General features: G+C 43.6%; 1 protein-coding gene across 1 annotated transcript; it reads right to left on the bottom strand.

Annotated features, from left to right (window-relative positions):
• Positions 1-17,658: 17,658 nt before the first annotated feature.
• Positions 17,659-20,561, bottom strand: LOC117537743. The gene is made up of 2 exons (XM_034203074.1): positions 19,417-20,561; positions 17,659-18,546 (listed from the first exon to the last, which is right to left on the bottom strand). The coding sequence occupies exons 1-2, from the start codon at positions 19,957-19,959 to the stop codon at positions 17,659-17,661; spliced, it is 1,431 nt and encodes a 476-aa protein (XP_034058965.1). The 5' UTR covers positions 19,960-20,561.
• Between the last annotated feature and the right edge of the window lie 508 nt (positions 20,562-21,069).

Below are 21,069 nucleotides of genomic sequence, written 5' to 3'. Positions count from 1 at the left end.
GGGCCTGGCCCGTGAGTGGTACAATCTAAATACAGTGTGACATGACGCTGACCCTGGCAGCTGCCAAGCGAGCCAGTGGCACTCATGCACTATCTGTACGGTTTTCATGCACTCAGTTTTGCCCCAGGGCAAACAGAGTGTGGTTGAAGCCTAACCCTGCCTTTATCTTAAGGCGGTCGGTTCGGGTACCACATTTGACATTAAGGCATCCTCCCCGCCACTGTATCCCTCCGGGGAACAGCGGCCGGATTTGCCGAGTCCAGCCCGTGCTTCACGCACGTACAGGGACAGATCAAGGGTGCTTCGTCATAATGACCAACCCCTTGTGTCTGGGGCTAACCCTTATAAGGGCAAACCTGTTACTAAACAACGGCTCTCCCACTGGTCTGTGGAAGCAATTGCTTTGGGGCCCATACGAGTCAGAGTTCGCAGGCATCCTCGGGTCCGCGAGCTCTTTCGACTCAGGGTCGGGCTGCATCCTGGACTCTGTCCAGGATGTCTCCCATCAAAGACATTGGTGCAGCGGCGAGCTGGTCCTCGCCGTTCACTTTTGTCTGCCTCCTAACAGGCTGGACGTTCTGCTCCCAGTGTGACTCAAGCAGTGCTGGGCACCTGGTTGAGTCAGAGCTCTACCTGTTAAGTTCTGGTTGGTTTGGTGATTTTCGAGATAAGCTCGTCTGGCAATACGGGAGCTACAATTTCCCATAGTGAGACATCGAACGGAGTGTTATGAATGAGAACTATAGGTTACTTACGTAACCCTAGTTCTCAGAGTAACATGAAGTGAGATGTCTCACCAGACGGCCCTCCTTGCTATGGTGAAGCGAGAAGAGGTGCTTATTTTGAATGGCGCATGCGTTGTGGCGCAAGCTACTTATAGGGGGTGATTTCCCCGATGCTGACGTCAAAGATCACCAGCCAATCAGGATTGGCGTAATGAGATTGATGCTTCTGTTTGCTCCGCGATGAGGCGCATCCCATAGTGAGACATCTCACTTCATGTTACTCTGAGAACTGGGGTTACGTAAGTAACCTATAGTTTTTAAGTTGATTACTCCAAAATTTCCAACTTGTTTTACCATAGGATTTAAATGTAATCTTAAGTTGTGTATACTTAATTACCAAATGTTGAACATGGACAGATGATTTTAAGTTGACAGCCATTTGTCAATTAAGTTGCTCCAAATAATATTGTATTCAATAGGGTTTTTCTCTTAGCTTATTCATATGTTTGCCTTTAAAGAAAGAAATTAATTGATTCCACAACAAAAATATTAGGCAATTCACTTTTTATTTTTGAACTGCAGTTGTTTATTTCAACACATGATGTTTCAATCGGGAGAGTTTGCATTTCAAGTTGAATTTGAATGACAAAAGATGACACTCACCTTAAAATGTCCTTTGTATATTTCTATTTGTCTTAACTGTGGGAACTTGTCCAGGCATCTTAAGTGGGAGTGGACTTGAAATCCTTAACTCAAGGGGTAGAACAATTAAGTTATCAAGCCAATTGCATTACAATACCTCAACTTGAATTTAGGTTGAAGTCAATTAACGCAGAAATCAGAGTTCAAATGAGACAATATTAAGTTGATGTAATTACCAACATTATTGCGTCAACACAACTTATAAATTAATGTTGCAACTTAAACTGTTTATCTAAATCAATTAACTCACATTTTTTATCTTGCAACCAGTGCATTTAATTAAGTGGAGGTGAAAGGTCGCTTGAATTGGGTTTTGAGATGTACAGATCACTCATTTTGAAATATTAAACTTAGTTTTCTTTTCTTCAATTTTTCATCCTCGTGTAAAATGCTATCACGAAACACACATTTGGTTGTTTATAGCATAAAGAACATCTGAGTTAATGTGAGGTAGGGAAATAATCATTTGAGTATGTGCATATAATATGTAATTTACAACAGCTGTAAGATGCTTGAAAAGTGCTTGAATTTGATTTTGGAAAAGGTGTAAGAACCCTCGTATGCCTTTGCCTGAAGACGGTGACGAACTTCTCATGGTGTGCACACCTAGACCGGACTTAAAAGATGTTCCTCTGACCAACGCTGACCTCATTTTGTATGTTGATGGGTCTGCCTCTCGCGACCAAGGGGGCACTAATCGGGTGGGGTTTTTCCTGTTGTTTCAGATTCTGCTGTACTCCGTTCCGGACCAATCCCATGTCACCTCTCAGCACAAGCAGCAGAGCTCATCGCACTAACTGAAGCCTGCACGTTTGCAGAAGGCAAAACCGTGACTATTTACACTGACTCACGCTATGTTTTTGGGGTAGTACACGATTTTGTGGCTATTTGGAAGTGTAGACAATTTCTGCAAGCAGTACAGACCCAGTTTTCCTAAGAAATTGGGTCCGCTAATTTATCTGCTGACTCAGCAGCAAAGGCAGCTGCTCTGATTCCTCCCGCACCTCACGCACAATCATTTGTTAAAATCCCTGTCTCCTCCTTCACTGACAAAATGTCGTCACTGACTTCCATGCAGCAGCTAGCTACACCAGTTGAGAAAGCTCAGTGGAAGGCTGTTGGGGCTGCTTTTGACCCAACCTCCAGCATCTGGGTTGGTCCAAACTCCAATCCATGTCTCCCAAGACATTTCTTCCCTCATTTTGCTAAGTTGACACATGGGTTAGACCATGTGTCAAAAGGGGGGATGTTAGAAGCTATACATCAGGAGTGGTTCACAAGGGGGTTCACAGTAACAGCTCAAAAGCATGAAGCATGCCTAATTTGCATTATGAAAATTCTGGTAGACCAGTAAAGGTTACAGGACCCGGAGCACATCCACCTCCCACCAGGCCCTTTGAGCACCTAATGCTGGACTTCATTGAGGGTAAGAAGCACTGTCTGGTGGTGGTTGACATGTGGTCCAAATGGGTTGAAGCTTTCCCAGTAAAAGCACAGACAGCAAATGCTATGGCAAAGGCACTACTGAGGGAAATCATTACTAGATGGGGACTACCAGACAAAATTTCTAGCGACAACGGTTCACATTTTGCTAATGAGACCATTACGCAGATAGGAGAATATATGGGCATAGACATCATAAAGCATTGTGCTTATCATCCACAGAGTGGGGGTGGGGTGGAAAGAGAGAACGGCACAATCAAAAACAAACTAGCAAAATGTTGTGCAGACACAGGTCTGTCATGGACACAAGCTCTGTCCATTGTGCTGATGTACATGCGGATGTGGGAACGAACACGGAGCCAACTCAGCCATTTGAAATCCTTTTTGGGGCTCCTCCACAGATTGGACTCAAGGCTCCAGGATGTCCTCTTCCCTCCACAACTTTGTGTGAGGATGCTATGTTGCTATGTTGTATGTTAACCTGTCATCCACTTTAGCGACTGCCACTGGTCCACTTAACCATCTCCAACCCGGCGACTTCGTACGATTGGAAATCCAATCGTTGGCCCCTACCTGCTTCTGGTCAACCAGACAGCGGTCAAGGTCGCCGAGAGAGAGCTACGTGGGTCCACGCCAGCCACTGCAAGGTCGTAGTCACAGGAAAGGAGAAACGGTAGAAGCAGAAGACAACAAGTGACGTGTCCTAGTCACCAACGGAAGACGACAACAAGTGACGTGTCCTAGTCACCAACGGAAGACGACAACAAGTGACGTGTCCTAGTCACCAACGGAAGACGACAACAAGTGATGTGTCCTAGTCACCAACAGAAGACGACAACAAGTGATGTGTCCTAGTCACCAACGGAAGACGACAACAAGTGACGTGTCCTAGTCACCAACGGAAGACGACAACAAGTGATGTGTCCTAGTCACCAACAGAAGACGACAACAAGTGATGTGTCCTAGTCACCAACAGAAGAAGAAGACGACAACAAGTGACGTGTCCTAGTCACCACCAGCACCACACTACATACACCAAAACACACTACACCCAAGGTGTCACGAGCGAGTGCCAGCTGAGCGGTTCAATATGCCTCTGGTTCCTCGTTTGTGTTACCGGTGTGCGGAGTCTGACTGTCCGTGTCACAAAATCGACCGAAGGAATACACACACACACCCCATGGAGCATTCCCACCTTGTGACGACGGCTCGCCTGGGAAAACGACGACGCAACCGTGAGCAATGTGGATACTACTGGAGAGCCTGGACAATCATAGAATGGTTCCTCTGCATACTTGCCATGATAGTTGTGTTAGGACTAGTCCTATAGTTTATGTATCCATGGTCAGCACACAGCATGTCAGCCAAAATCGAGGTATCTAAGAGGTACATGGGGAGAGCAGGGCGAACCACATGGGCAGAGGGGCTGGTCAAGACAGGGATTGGTAACATTACTCTAAGGGATGGGGAAGATAGCACAGTGCAGTTACGGTGTTTACAATATCTCATATTGCATATTCAGTGTCCCTGGAAGAATCCTTTCTAACGTAGCATTCCCTGATGTTAACCATATTTCCCTCCAACTGGCCTGGCCCAGTGATGCTGGGTTTAGCTCGCCACAAGATTATGTTTGGTTGTGCGGCGACAAGCTCTATCAAATGCTGGCTCCCCTCTGGATAGGTACATGCACTCTAGTGGATTTGAATCCAGCAGTCACTGTCCTCACGTCCTTAATGCACACGACACATCATTACCCAGTTCCAACACCACGACCACCACAAGGTAAAAAGAGATCTGACGTCCGCTGGAGCTAAATTCTTTGGCGGCCTGTTCCCATGGTGGGGTACAGTAAACAATGCTCATAACATAGATACCTTACATGTTCGACGAGAGAACCTCACTTACGAGACGACGCAAGGCTTCCAGGTATTGCCCCCATTCATAATAGCCTCTAGGAATATGCTCATGCAGCACCAATTTGTTCTTGACCTTTTGTTCGCCTCAAAGGGTGGCCTGTGTCATGTGATCGGTGACTCCTGTTGCACTTACATTCCCGACGCCACCAAGAACATCACTGACACCGTGCTGCATCTTAACAACTTGTTAGCCGACATGAAAGCGGATGACATATCCAACGCAGGCGGCTGGGACTGGTGGTCCTGGCTTACATCGGGGGGTGGCAAGGATGGCTGGCTAGGATAGTTACAACCCTGGCGATCATTTTCGGCCTATTAATCAGTTGTACCTGTTTGATTATCCCAATACTGAAGAAGTGCGTTTCCAGCATGGTATCCTCAGCGTTCGTTCAGTATGCTGCTATTCCATTACAGGACAATCCTACTTTGCGCCACAGCTACGAGAATCATATACCTTGTACATTCCACCGTACCCCTGTTTGTGAGCAAGAATCAGAAGAGTCTGATTCCGACACTACAATATAATCAATATAATCATGTGAATCGTGTGTACTCTCCTCTTATGCTTACATTATATTGGAGTCTGTCCTCCACAAAAACAACCAGTTTTCTATGATATATTTGTGATGTGTTTACTTAAACCAGTGATGGAGTGTATTCATTGATGTGTTATATCCAGGGCTGCACATAACTGGTGTGCAGGTGCGCATGCGCACCTCCGCCAAAAAAAGAGCACCGGGTCATTTGAAAAAAGGCGCATTTGCGTACCAACATTGAGAGAGGGAGAAGAGAGAGAAGAGAGAAGAGAGAAGAGAGAAGAGAAAAGATAGAAGAGAGGAGAGAGAGAAGACATTTCCATATGAACTCAGGGCCGGCCCGTAGCTCTGGCGTTATAGATGTTCGCCTAGGGCGCCAGATCTGTGGAGGCTCTGCGCTGACAGTTCTGGAAGGGAAAAAAACATTTTTGACCGTTGGGGCTCATCCTAATTTTCGGTCTTGATTTAACAACATTCATAATTAAGTAAATGTAACACCCTTTTCACCCCGGTTACACGTTTCATTTTCCCTGTACAATGGGCGCTGTAAGTGATGAAAATGGGGGATGTTGGCTTATCTGGCACCCACAGCTCACAGCCAAAATGCGAGGGAGAGAGGGAAGGTGCACCGGTTCCGGCGCAGTTGTTATTAGAATCTGGTGCTAGCTGCTCTAACGGATATAAGAAGAATATGTTTCTACAATGATGTGGAGGGAGAGTCCTCTCCAGTCAGACTGAGAGGCTGATAACTACAGCTCAGTGAGGTAAAGGACTCTGAGTGTTTAGATAGTTCACTTTAGTCTAAGTTATCTCAGTGGGTCTCAAACGTTTTGATCACAATTTATGTAAACACATATTTCCAAGGCACTCCTTTATAATTATTGGGATAAACAGGTTTGAAATCATTCCAATGCATACTATAGGACAGTAACCAAAAATATTCTTTAAAACTGGAGAGATAAAAAAAAATGCATAAATAAATAAATGTTAAGGTAAAATAAGATATGAACAACAAAAATAAAATAAGTTACATTCATTTGTTATTGGCTATGGTAGGTTATTGGTTATGTTCACATACTTATTTGATTACATCCACTTGTCTAAGATGACAACAGAGACTTTCGACCCAAAACCAGCTGTTGACTTGTGGATGCAAACAGCTAATCGCAGACTCAACCAGAGAGAAAGTAGTAGGCCTACATCATCAGCTACCATGTCTGACAGAGAGGAAGACAGTGAGGAGAACAGTCAGGAGGGTATGACAGCTTGTAGGATTACTGGTCGTGCTAATGTTGTCTTGTGTTCACCTCTGCATGTGTGTTCTGTGTTCACCTCTGCATGTGTGTTCAGCGCGTGTGTCTGGCAAATAAAGACCCCCTCAAAAGTTACGGTTTATTTCATTTTAAGGATGAGCACTAGTGCTGGGGGGAAACGATTATTTTGAAAACGATTAATCGGGCAATTATTTGATCGATTAGTCGACTAATCTAACGATTATTTTTCTGTTGTTCAATTCATAAAAAACGTAATGTAAAAAAAACGTAATGTAAAAAAATTTTTTTCACGATACTGTGTCTCAGGGGATCTTAATATTTAAGAACCTATTAATGTGTTATACCAGATTAACGGAAATAATCTCAGCTAATTGACGATACAAACCATGTTTACCAAAACAAAACACAAGTCTCATAAGAAGCATCTAAATGACCCCTGAGCGAAAAATGCTAACGGACATTGGCACAGAACTCAAGATAAAAGTACCCTTATTACTTATCGTAGCTGCACATACAATATATCCGATTAAAGCTGAGACTCCACAGATTATGTAGGTACAGGGGCGGATCTAGACAAATATTCATGGGGTGGCAAGAGGGTGGCAGGAGATTTTGAGGGGTGGCATCCCCTGACAGAAGTATATGCTGATTTAAATCGCAATCATATCAATCAATTAGGGGTGTAACGGTACCCGTACTGAAATTATTCGGTACGGGCCCTTCGGTTCGGTACCGAACGAATATAGCGTTAAATGTAAAAAATTGAGAACATGAACAACTTTCTGCAAGTAATCTCAGGTATATATCATAGAGAGACCAAGTCATTTCATTGGACGAGAGGCATACTATGAGAGCTGGTCACAGGGATGCGTTCAAATGTAGTCAGTAATTTGAGGAACTGTCGAAATGGCGAACACAGATAAAGTTGAGCTCGAAAATCCTCCAGCATCATTGAAGTCTCCGGTTTTGGAACATTTTGGTTTCGCAGTTACGTACAAGGATGACGGACAAAGACAGGTGGACTGAACCAAAGCTGTTTGTCGGCATTGTTCAACTAACATTGGTTACGCGGCTGGCAATACATCACACTCATTTGAAAAGGCATCACCCGAATGTGAATATCACCGGTACCAAAAGAAAAAAGACTGAAGTGCAAACCCAACTCCCACTAGCATGTAAGCCTCCACCACTCGCAGAAAGTTCAGACTGAGCCAAAGCTATTACAAACACCAAGTATCCTTATGTTGCCATGTTAGCAAAGCACTACCTGGCTGTATCTGCTGCCACTGTCCCTAGCGAGAGGGTGTTCTCCACAGCAGGAGACATGGTTAGTGCCAGCAGATCTGCCATTTCAGCAAGCAATGTGGACAAGTTCATCTTTCTTTAAACAACATGAAAATACAATGACAAGCAAGTCCTAATGTCAAGCTGGCTGCTTAGGTGCTAGTACAGTTCAAATACAGATTATTTCAGTTCATCGAAATGCTGCACCTTAATGTTTATTTTACTATATGTTGTATTTATTTGAATACATTAGTCACAGTTTAATAATAATTTCAAAAAAATATTTAATGTTTTGTGATAATTTTTTCTGCTGTACCGAAAACGTAACGAACCGAACCGAACCGTGACCTAAAAACCGAGGTACGTACCGAACCGAAATGTTTGTGAACCGTTACACCCCTACAATCAATGTTAACTTGGAAAGCCACAATATTAATATTTTAACTCAATCACATAGGTGATATTATTGTGGCACATCAGTAAAGCCTTATAAGGTGGCAGACGTAATTTAATGAATTTTAACTGAACAATAACTGAATGAGTTTGTCTCACTCTTAGACCAGCAGGGGTACCAAATCTATGCAGACTGCTGCAATAAGTACATTAATTAACTGTCTCATCAATGTTTGTCTGAATGAATATGATACTATTAACAATCATATTATTCCTATCAGCTGTCAATCACTGTTAATAAATAATAATAATAATAATAGATTTAATTTGTTAGTGTTTTTACAGGTGCTCAAAGACGCTTTACAGATATAGTGAAGAACTGTTATGATTCACATATTCATTTATTATTGAATAAACTATATTTTTTGGAGGAGTTAATGATGAATGTTCATCAAGATGCTTGCTCGCCCTCCTTCAAATTTGAAAACAAGTAATTATATCATTATTGATATACAGTTACAACCTTGACTTTACATCCGAAAGAACAAACATTAAAGAAGTGACTAACTGCATCAGTTAGGGTTAAAAAACGTGTATTCAGCTAAAACATATACATCGCTGCAGTTATTATCCAGTGGAAGGTCCTTAGTTAAATCAAAGTGGTTACTTTCTGTTGGCTGGGCAGTGTAGTTTTACACACCGTCTTATTTTACTTTCTCAGGACTTAAAACTGTTTTTTGGGGGCAGACCCCCTCAAAGAAAAAAATATATACACGCATACAAGGTCATCATCTTAACAGTTTGTTATTCTCATCGAGTCATCCCTGAGCAGAGCATCAAGTTGACATGTCTATCACAGCTGAATGCGGCGATTACTATTTTGTTCAGCAAAACGCCTCACAAACTTATTAAGATCAACAGCCGTAGTGCGTTTTGATTCAATGCTGAGTACAGCCAAACTGACAGTCTCTTCTCTGTCATTGTAGACCGCAACTACCTCATTCCTTCAGTGCTTGGGTCCGAATGCTTCTCGTTTTGCGCCGTCCCCCCGTTCAAGTGAATTCACCACCAATCATATTTCCACTCTTGCGCCAGGACCGGGGAGGGGTTACATGACGTGCATCTTGTGCTGCATTCACTTGCACTCGGACATTAGAGACTTTGTCCGATGAGCCACAACTTTTCTTTCAAAACAAAGATGCCAACTGGGGTGGCAGCTGGGGTGGCAAGGCTATTGTTTAGGGTGGCAGTTGCCACCCCATACCACCCCGGTAGATCCGCCCCTGTGTAGGTATATAGTATCATCACTGAGTGATCCGGACTCGCGACAGGGGAAGCAAATACAGTCATCACAACACGTACCTTCACAGAGCTTCTAGGGAGATCGTCTCACCACCGTAGCTGTCAATCTGATCAAAAGACGTGTTCAATGGCATTAAAATGAGAAAAAACGCGGCTGAATCGGTTAATCCATAGGTTTTTAACGTCTATGTATAACAAAATGATTGAATTTATAATCCATAATTCCATTTTATGTAAAAAATCGGAGAGCAAATGCTAGCTGCTAATGGTAGCCACCACAGCTAGCTGCTGCTTCTGCTAGGCTATGCAGCAGTCTCAGTGAGATATAAATATATAAATATATTTGCGTTTTGGACTAACTTTAAAATATTCCCATGCTTTTGAAGACCTAGGGCGAGATGTTTTCGTTTGGGGGCTTCGTGCGCAATCCTGTGAGGAGGAGGTGGTAGCCGTTTCAGTCTCCATTGTGTTTGAAGTGCGATTGCGAACTGCTTGTTGCTTTGGGTGACCCACGTGTGTGTAGCGACGCGTCGACGCGGAAATATGTCGTCGACGATATTTTGAAGTCGACGCGTCGCTACAGCACTAATGAGCACCAAGCAACATCTCAAGGTGCTCCTTTGAGAACCAGGGCAAATGAGTTATGTGCACCCCTGGTTATATCAGTCTATCCTGTCATTTGTTTTTTTTATTGATCAAGTATGATCAAAAGGGGAGAATGTAGTGGAAATATTTACTATATCCTTATATGTTCAAAGTAACAAAATGCTTCTCATTTGGTTAGATGTGCTGTTTGCCTCTATCTACTCTACTTCAAGGCCACAGCTGCTATTATGAATGGACTCACACATAGTCACACGAGAACTTGCCTTTCCTGAGATCTACAGCTCAAGGACATGTGTCTAATAACAATGTGACCATGTGAAGACAGATTTCTTACCTTCCCACCATTTCTTGTATATAAGCCTTGCTACCATATTGAACTGCGCACACTCGCGCAGACTATTTTATACTCTGTGAGACCTGTGTCTATATTTTATTGTATCTAATGTTTGTTTGAAGCTTCAAATAAACATCACCAGAAAGACAACTCTGTCTGATTCACCATGTATTTGTTTTGATCACTCTGACTTGTACTCTACAGTATTGGGGTTTTTAGATTTCCATAACAAAATGCAGTTAATTTACCATTTACCATCATCTGACCTTTTGCCAGATTGAAAAAATGTTTGATGATTTGATTAAATCAATTTGGCCACCCACAGCCAGAAGAATGGGGAATAAGGAAGTAAACTCGTGCAAACACATTTACATACAAGGATGTAAGCCACACACACAAAATATATATGTATAAGGTATATATTCTAAAATGTTTTATATTTATTATATATATTTATTATATATATATTCTTTCAACCTTTCTATCCCTAGCTACTCATGTTCCTTCTCCCTGATGTTGCCGCTGCTTGGGATGGCTATGTCTTTCACGACGGCCTACTGCTGTTTGTCAACCACAACAATATGTTTATTTTATCTTTGACCGTGTATTGTTGTTGAAAATGTGAAAAATCTGTGAAAATTAGGATTAATATCATTTGACCTCCAAGGAGCGACAGGGCTCCATAGCTGAGATTGGTGCATTGGCATCTTGGCATCATCTTGGCCCCCAACCTCATTTTCCTTGTTCACGTAAACCAGATAATGAAAACGACCTATTTTTAAAGAACATCGCCTGTATCCCTTCTTTTTTTCCTTCACCGGTGCTGGAACTTTGATCCATTCATCCATTACATTTCAAACTTGATTACTGCAACAGCATTCGTTATGGTTCACCTGCCTACATTCTGATAAAACTTCAACATGCTGAAAACTCTGCTCCACCTCCACTCATCCCTCCAACCACATCACCTTTATCCTTTTGCTAAGCAAAATAATGACCGTTGCCGAGAAGGATCAATCAAGAGAACGAAAGACAGAGCTTTGGACGTCAGATATGTCAACAGAAAAAGACAGACAGGCGGTAAACACTAACATGAACACGGTATGGGTTGTTTAAGGACTTGTTAGTTGAAAACAAACTATAGGTTACTTACGTAACCCCAGTTCTCAGAGTAACATGAAGTGAGATGTCTCACTATGGGATGCGCCTCAACGCGTATGCAAACAGAAGCATCAATCTCATTACGCCAATCATGATTGGCTGGTGATCTTGACGTCTACGTCAGGGAATCCACCCACCCTTTAAGTAGCTTGCGCTACGTCGCAGCGTCATTCAAAATAAGCACCTCTTCTCGCTTCGCCTTAGCAAGAAGGGCCGTCTGGTGAGACATCTCACTTCATGTTACTCTGAGAACTGGGGTTACGTAAGTAACCTATAGTTCTCATTCATAACACTCCGTTCGACGTCTCACTAAGGGATATTGAAACTCCCGTATTGCTCGACATGCTTATCTCGAAAATCACCAAAACAACCAGAACTTAACAGGTAGAACCCTGTCTCAACACGGGGCCCAGCACTGCACGGGCCACACTTGGAGCAGAGACATCTAGCTTGTAAAAGCGGACAAAAGTGAGCGGTGAGGACCAGCTCGCTGCTGCACAAATGTCTTGGATGGAAACACCCTTGAACAAAGCCCAGGATGTAGCCAGTCCACGAGTAGAATGAGCACGCAGGCCCGTTGGTGCCTGCAAACCCTGACTTGTATAAGCCAGAGCAATCGCTTCCACAATCCAGTGGGAGAGCCGTTGCCTGGTAACAGGCTTGTCCTTATGAGGGTTAGCCCAGGATACAAAGAGTTGGTCATTGCATCGAAACTCTTTTGACCTGTCCATATAGGTGCGTAAAGCACGGACTGGGCACAGCAAATTCGGCCGCTGTTCCTCAGAGGAACACAGTGGCGGAGGAAATGCCTCAATGTCAATGGGGGTACATGAGCCAACCACCTTAGGTACAAAGGCAGGGTTGGGCTTCAGCAACACTCTCGTTTGCCCCGGGGCAAACTGAGTGAATGAAGGATGTACAGAGAGCGCATGAATGTCACTGACTCGCTTGGCAGATGCCAGAGCCAGTAACAACACTGTCTTCAGTGACAGGTGTTTCATGTCAGCTTCTTCCAGGGGTTCAAATGGAGGTCGAGTGAGCCCATCTAAAACCACTGCCAAGTCCCATAAGGGCACCAGTGACCTGGAAACAGGGAGGAGCCTGCGAGCCCCTTTCATAAAAAGGCAGACCAAGGGATGTTGGCTAGCCGTCTTTCCCTCAAAGCCCACATGGCATGCAGCAATAGCAGCCAGGTACACTTTGATCGTAGAGAAAGCTCTGTGTTTATCAATCAGGTCCTGTAGAAATGATAGAATCACCCCGACAGGACATTGAAAAGAGATGTGTTCTTTTTTAAGGCACCACTCCTCAAACACCCTCCACTTACAGTCATAGAGGGACCTGGTGGAGGAAGCTCTTGCACTCTGAATAGTGTTTATCACCTTCTGAGGGAGCCCCACTGTATTCAGGTTATACCACTCACGGGCCAGGCCCATACTATTAGGATAGTGGTGGGCTGAAGATCGGAAGGTTGTGAGTTCAAATCCCGCCAGGAACACCACCACTAGTGTGCCCTTGAGTAAGGCACTTAGTCCTTAGTTACTCCAGGGAGAATGTCCCTGTGATTGGTAATTGTAAGTCGCTTTGGATAAAAGCGTCAGCTAAATGAAATGTAATGTAATAGTGCCAAGCACTCTGGGTGTGGGTGAAAAATCGTCCCCCCCGCCTGAGACAGTATGTCCCTGCGTAGCGGGAGCTGCCACGGCTGCCCGCACAGCAGCTGATATATCTCCGCCAGCCAGTACATTGCAGGCCAGTGTGGAGCTATTAGGATCAGTGTGTGGCGTTGTTCTCTCACTCTGGCCAGAGTTGGGGGTATCAGAGCCAGGGGTGGGAACGCGTACAGAAGGACCGGAAGCCAAACGTGCGCGAGCGCGTCCACGCCTAACGGTGCGTTTAAATCGCCCATTGAAAAGAACAGCTGACATTGAGCATTTTCTTTTGATGCGAACATATCCACCACGGCCCGGCCGTAACACACCCACAGCTGACTCACAATCCTTGGATGTAGAGTCCAGTCTGCATATAGTGGTGCACCTCTGGACAGCTGATCTGCCCCGAGGTTCATCACTCCTGGTACGTGCGTCGCTCTCAGAGAGAGGAGACGTCCGCAGCTCCATAAGATCAGTTTGCGTGCCAGCATGTGTAACTGGAGAGAACGCAAACCCCCTTGGCGGTTTATATACGATATTGTGGTCGTGTTGTCTGTCCTCACGAGGACATGATGTCCTCTGAGAAAAGGCAGAAAGCGTTTCAGAGTGAGGAACGCCGCTAAAAGCTCCAGATAATTTATGTGTGACCGTTGGAGGTCTCTGCTCCAGAGACCCCTCACAGGTCGACCAAAAGTCGGGTGCAGCCAGTGGCGCAGTGCCATTATGTATTTCATAGTGACCATCACTCTCCGTGCGCCATGACGCACGGGGTCCAGTCTGAGGGCAGCTACCCAGCGCTGAAACTCCCTCATGTGTAAGCGTCCCAATCTTACCACCAGGATGGCTGACGCCATGAGCCCCAGTAACCATGATCTGAAGAGAAAATATTTGCTTGGCTGGAAATGAGCGAGGCAAGCCCTGACAGCCCCTCACTCTCTCTGCTGACAGGCGGGCTGTAAAGTAGTGCTGTAGCGACACGTCGACGATGTCGACGCGTCGACTTCAAAATCTCGTCGACGACAGATTTCCTCGTCGACGCATCGCCACACACACGTGGGTCACCCAAAGCAACAAGCAGTTCGCAATCGCACTTCAAACACAATGGAGACTGAAATGGCTACCACCTCCTCCTCACAGGATTGCGCACGAAGCCCTGCAAAAAGCCCCCAAACAAAAACATCTCGCCCTAGGTCTTCAAAAGCATGGGAATACTTTAAATTTAGTCCAAAACGCAAAGGCTTTGTTATTTGCAGTCTTTGCCAAATGGAGTTGGCATACCACACTAGCTATGTTGGAGCATTTAAAGCAGAGGCACCCCCTTGTCTCTCGTGAAGGGAACAATGATAAGTAAGTACTAACTTTGGCTAAATTAATTCCACGTTTGTGTAGTGTGTTGTGCCAACCTGATCTCACCAGAATGCGTGACTCCACCACGACTCCTTAACACCGCATTGCGTGGTAGAGTCACGCATTCTGCTCCATTTACGTGTCGGCACCACGCGAAAAACCCCAATGTAAAGTGAATGAGGCTCTTTTGTCGTGGTGCACACACGCATTTCTACAATGTCCCGCAGTGAGCTTTTATTCGATAAAACATTTTTAAAATCTACTTTATAGCTTGTAGTAACTCACGGGAGGCTTCTTTTATTTTATTTGTATTCATAATAATTTTTATTTTTCGTCAGAATGTAAAAATTACATTAGTTACGAATTTTTGTTCTCAAAAAACAGTGCATTGTGTGTAATACAACTGTGATTTTTATTAAATTAGTTAGTTTTTAAGGAAGGCCAGAGCTTCAGCTGTGTCAAATAGATTGTTCCCTTTAGTTAACGTTATTTAAAAGATAATGATCATGTCCCCTTTATTGTATTACGAGCGTCCATTCCCATTGGATAACGGAGAATTTTACACCCGGAAGTAAGTATTCTCCTTACTGTCGATTGATTTTACAGTGATATCTGAACTACTCATCAACTCAAAAACACCAGATTATCCTTGTTAATTACACAACATTGATTGGTTTAAATTGTGTACAATGCTTTTGTATTTTTGCCCTTCGATTCGGAGAAACGAATATTTTTTCGGAGTTTTTGGATGGCAGAAGACACTACACTACCCAGAATCCTCAGCTATCGTTTGGGACTTCACCATGTGCTTAGCTTGACAAACCCCGTGATCAGTCCTCAAGCTCTGTGATTGGTTGACCTCCAACTGCATTCCATATGAAAAAACACGTTTCGTAAAAGATAAAATCATACTTTATTCAGCAGTGCTTGCTTTACTCTTTGAAAGTCATCACATGAATGCATTGTAATAAATGGTTTGGCTGCATTAAATATTACACATCTATCGTAGTTCTTTATTTATCTACAGAGATCGGAAACTATTCTTTTACCGTTCTGTTTTAATTTCACAATAAAGTTAGTAGTAATAATCTGTTTTGATATTATTGTTTTTTACTAGACCGCTGGGTCATGTTAAGACCATATTTTCTGTGTTGCAGTGGGGTTTTCCATCGCTTTTGTGTTACAAATATCAAAACAATAACAAAATATATCTGTCGTAAACTAAACCAGAAACAGCAGTATATTTTATTTTGTTAACACTGTAAACTTGACAGCTTTTTAACCCGCACCTCCTACTGGTTAAAGCACGTTATTACACGTTTGGAGTAATTGCAATGCAGGTAGATTATGTTGCTTTTTAATGACTGTTTAAAATGCCTTTTTCTTAATGTCTTTCATTTTTGTAAAGCACTTTTGAATGTGTTATATTTGATGAAAACATTTAAATATTAAGAGTACATACAAAATAGTGGGAAAGTAGAAGGTCAATGATATAAATATAGAATAGAAAATATCAAGAAGATACTGTAAGTGATATCTACAATAAAACAGTTTAGTGCCTGATAGGAGGATGTGCAAAACAGACAAACTAATAAGGCTTTATTTAAACATTAAATAATACTTTAGGCTAAGGTCTTCTTTTAAATAAGAAAAAAGCTTTGGGGGTATCTACAGATACATAAGCCTGACAAAGTACTTAACGTCTAATATATTGCATGGTTTGTTTTGGAACTTGACAATCAACTTTCCTGCAATGTTAACTATGTTGAAGCACTTATTTTAACCGATATTATACATATTTATTATACTCTTATAAGATGTATGTAGATAGTGTAGAGGAAACTTCTGTGTAGCATGCAGTGGAGTCACCGACTCAGGAAGGAGACACGGGAAGAGTCGGAGCTTTGATGTCAAACCACTGTGATTTATTTGGAGTTGGTACCAGAGTATTCACATCACAAATCCAAGAGTCAGAGGTTCTGACTCCACGGTAGAGTTGCCACGTCAATTCTGGAGAGCCTCTCTCTTGCCAGCCCATCTAACTGGTTTCGCAGAGAGTAAACAACATATTTGAGGAGATAGCCTAAACAGTGTGGGAACACAGAGCTACCTGCCTCGGACACTTATGACCTCGAAGATTTCACCTTGGAGTCCACAAATACAGAGAAGGAAGTGTCCCAGTGTACCCACAACACAGACCATCTGTGACCCAGTATTGACCGGTCACAGAATGGGAACAATAACATTGTTGGCTAAGCCGCCTGTGTCCTTAAAGAAGGTAAACAGACATCGAGGTTTGTCCTGTATGTTACTAATTGGCGTCTTATGATAATTATTTCCATAACAGTCCTCTCTTTTTATCATTTATGATAACCTAAAAACATTAGTCTAATAATAATTTGGTCAATAATTAACTCAATAGGCGTCTCCAGGTTCGAGTGTGGTCTCACCTTACATCAATTATATCACAAAGTGGAATAAGATTGAAACATTCAATCACAATGATTGATACAGCCAATCATAATAGGAAAAATCATCTCTCATCAGTGTTTGATCATCTTTTGTCAAAAGCATAATAATGAACACACATAAAACACAGGTGCACGATGGCTAAATATTTGTTTTAAACTAATATTTTTTTTATCATTTACCATTAGTTAATTTCATTCATCAAACTATGAAATCAAAACCAGCTTGCCGCTTTAAAGATTTACTTCAAGGCAATCACTAGTCAAAAGCATAATAAAACTCAGGATCGTAAGAGACCCTGCTAAAAGTTCACAGTTAGAGTATAGAATTCACACTGGTGATTTGATCAATCTGTGATCTGCAAAATTGCAGTGTCCTCAATGTTAGGATTATCTTAAGAGTCAGGCACTTAATTTTAGTAATATCAATACATTCAAAATCTGAAAAGGAAAAGTCAGACAGGTATTGTGTAGTGTAACAACCTGAAAAGGAAAAAAATCAACTTTAATCAGTTTTAATTCATTGGCCATTCATTGTAAGGGGGAACCCATGGTTCGGGTGCCACGGTAGAGACCCACGGGTCGGGAAGCTCGACGTCGTACATCATCACGGTGTCATCAATGGTGTCGTACCCCACCAGTGTCTGTGGGGCCTGGAGGGCGGTTTTGACAACCTTTTGCATGACTAGTTTAACAACAGTGACTAGGCACATTATCAGGATTAGTACAGCTAAGATAAACAGTGAAATGGTAATGGCAAGTTTACCCAATCCCGCTCCCCATGACCCAAATATTCCAGATAAATCCCCAAATGCAAACCCATGAGTTTCGTGCAATTTTTTTATTCCCCTAGCAGTATCATGAGCTATATCCATGACCTCAGGTGTAGCATCAGAGATGAAAGAACAACACTCAGAGCCAATCACCTTGCACGTGCCCCCCTGTGCTGCTAGCAGAAGATCCAGTGCCATGCGATTCTGTAATGCCACTGTTCTAACTTCCTGCAGTTCTTTGTGTTCAGCCAACATGGCTCTGTTGGATACATTGAGGTGGTTTTCCACTATTTTGGAGAGAGCTATGATTTCCTGCTGGGAAACATAAATGCCGTACCAGGGCAGGACAGCGCTAGCCAGCTGCTGACCTGTTGTGATGGTCCTACGATTTCTGTGTAGGGAGGGGAGTATTGCTGCAATCTCATCAGTCTCTACTTTACGGATCAAAGGGATTAGATAGGCTAGATAACAGGTGCCATCAAAAGTATCATAAGGCATGCAACTGTAGGCTCTGTCTCCACAGACCAAGTAAACTCTCTCTGGGAGGGGAGTTCTGGTTAGTTTGACCTTTATTACGGTGTTACAGTCGCTGTGGCCCACATCGTGAGAGGGTAGAAACCCTCCTCCGTTCTGAAAGCAGATAGACACATTCTTCCACTCATGCACCACAACTGGGGGAATATAAACTGAACAGTCACGTGTAGGGGACTTACCTAGGGGTAATGGCAGCGAGCAGTCATGTATTTTAACTTTAATTGAGTCCACTGTTCGGGACCCAAACCAGGGTACCACTGTTACTAAGGCTTCAACCAACAAAGATGGTGTGTGTGGTTGAGGTGAACATGTTGGTCCCGTATAGTTAATTGAACAATTAGTCTGGACTAGAGCTAATTGGAATCTGTATTCAAAAACTAGGTTTAAGTACTTCTTCACATATATAATTTTTAGGAGCATTACTCGCTTGAAACCGTCTGGTAGGTAATCCTTATTTATTGTGTCAACAATGAGCGAGATTAAGCCCTTGTACCTTAAAGGTTGCTTGGAGTCTATGGGGTAAGAAGGGATGTAACAATCATCGGTCTCATCGCTAATTCGGGATGCTATATCATTCCAGCTAACTAAACTGTAGTCAGGTTTTGTGAAAGGAATTGGGCTGAACATGGGAGAGTGCATGGACTCTGGCATATTTTGGCACAGCCAACAGTTGCTAACATTGCGTTCATGTGCATAATCTATCATTACATTTATTGCAGAATTAGAATGGGTTTTAGTTTGTTTAGGTGGAGTGATATGGGCACTCTTTAAAGAATCTACATCACTTCCTGGTGACTTAATTACAGCTGGACCTGGTTCCATATTTGAGCATCTAGTGACCCCTGTACTGGGATCTCTGTAATTGGGTGTCCATGTGGTACACATAGGATCATTCTTTAACTGTTCTTTAGTGAAACACCACATTTCTGGGGGTACATTTGCAATGGTGTTGAGTGTTATTCTTACCATCCGCTGCGAGACCTGGAACCGCTGGTACCCCGTCTCTGGATAGACGTTCCACGCCCATAAGCCTTTGCTTGAAAACACAGGAAACACAACAACACAGTCGTGTGAGTTACAGTGTGTAGTCGGACATTCAAAGGAAATATTCTGTAATCCTGTTTTAGGAATGTCAAGAGCAGGGAGAGGGAGTAGCCTTATCTCGGGGCCCACTTTCCTCTTTTTTCTCCCTCTTTTTCTAAATGTTTGTGTGATGGTGGGAAACAACCTGATTTTGTTGCTAGGCAATGGTGTGCCCGTTGATGTGGTTTGGCCTTCAGGGTCTGGGCCCTGGATAGCCAAACTGCCTGCGCCCTTGGATAAGAGCACCTTATATTCACCTTCTGAGGGGCGAGAGCCCTCGCCACCTGTCATCGGGATTGGTTCCGCCTCATCTGGCGGGGTTTCCTTGGCCAGGTATAGTAGACCCAGACCAAGGAGTATGAGGACATTCATCACACGCCAGCACCCTGACCCTCCCCTCTGATCGGCGGAGGAGACAGGCGGCATCGAGAAGCGTGGATCCACTCTGTCCTGCCTTGAACCTTTAGGGCTGTTCTGGTCACTATTAACACCTGGAAAGGACCTTTCCACCTGGGAGACAGAGCATCTTTTTCAAGAGACTTGATTAGCACATTATCACCAATCTCAAAAGGGTGGGTTGGCTCCTCTCCAGGTTGAGGGAGCCTGTCAGCCACCTGTCTGTGAAACTTTCTCAACATGTCGGTCAAATATTTTACATAGTTAGTCATGTAATCATCTGTCCATAACAGAGTAAGCTTATGGGGTGTCACTGGGGGACTGGACCCTGTGGACATTACCCTTCCCATCAATACTTCGTGGGGGCTAAGCCCTGTCGTAGCATTCGGTGTGTTTCTGATGGAACACAGGACTAGTGGTAGTGCATCTACCCATTTCAATCCTGTGGTCAACATTGTCTTGGTGAGTTTCTCCTTTATGGTCAAGTTCATTCTCTCAACCTGGCCTGAGCTCTGTGGGTGATAGGGAACGTGCAACTGCCATCTGAACCCTAACACTGTAGCTAGACTCTGGGTTATCTTAGAGACGAATGCTGGACCTCTGTCACTGTTAATCCCTGCTGGAACACCAAATCTAGGGAGAACATCTTTGAGAAGACACTTTACAACTGTTCTAGCGTCTTCTTTTCTGGTTGGGTAGGCCTCTACCCATTTGGAGAACTGGCACACTATTACCAAGAGATACTTGCAACCTTGGCATGGTGGCATGTGTGAGAAGTCGATTTGCATATTTACAAAGGGCCCCGACGGGGGTACCAAGTGTTCGTGTTGGACTGGGCCACTTTTCTTTCTTGTCTGCTGGCATGTCATGCATCTATCTACTAGGGCCTGTGTCGCTAGTGTGATGCCTGGGGCAAACCATTGTGATTGTATAATCCCATTCATCCCTCCTTTTCCTACATGTGTAGAGCCATGAGCAACATGTGCCAAAACATGGAGGAACGAGCGGGGGCAGACCATTCTGCCATCTGGGTGGAGCCACAAGCGGGACTCTGCGTCAAGTGTACAACTTCTGCGCAGCCATAAGTCTTTCTCCCTAGCATCAGCGCGGGCTTGCATGTCCGCGACATCATTAAAGGAA

This window comes from Gymnodraco acuticeps, unplaced genomic scaffold, assembly GCF_902827175.1.
Source record: "Gymnodraco acuticeps unplaced genomic scaffold, fGymAcu1.1, whole genome shotgun sequence".
NCBI classification, from domain to species: domain Eukaryota; kingdom Metazoa; phylum Chordata; class Actinopteri; order Perciformes; family Bathydraconidae; genus Gymnodraco; species Gymnodraco acuticeps.
The sequence above is the reverse complement of the archived record's forward strand: the minus strand, read 5'-3'. Positions and strand labels throughout refer to the sequence as shown.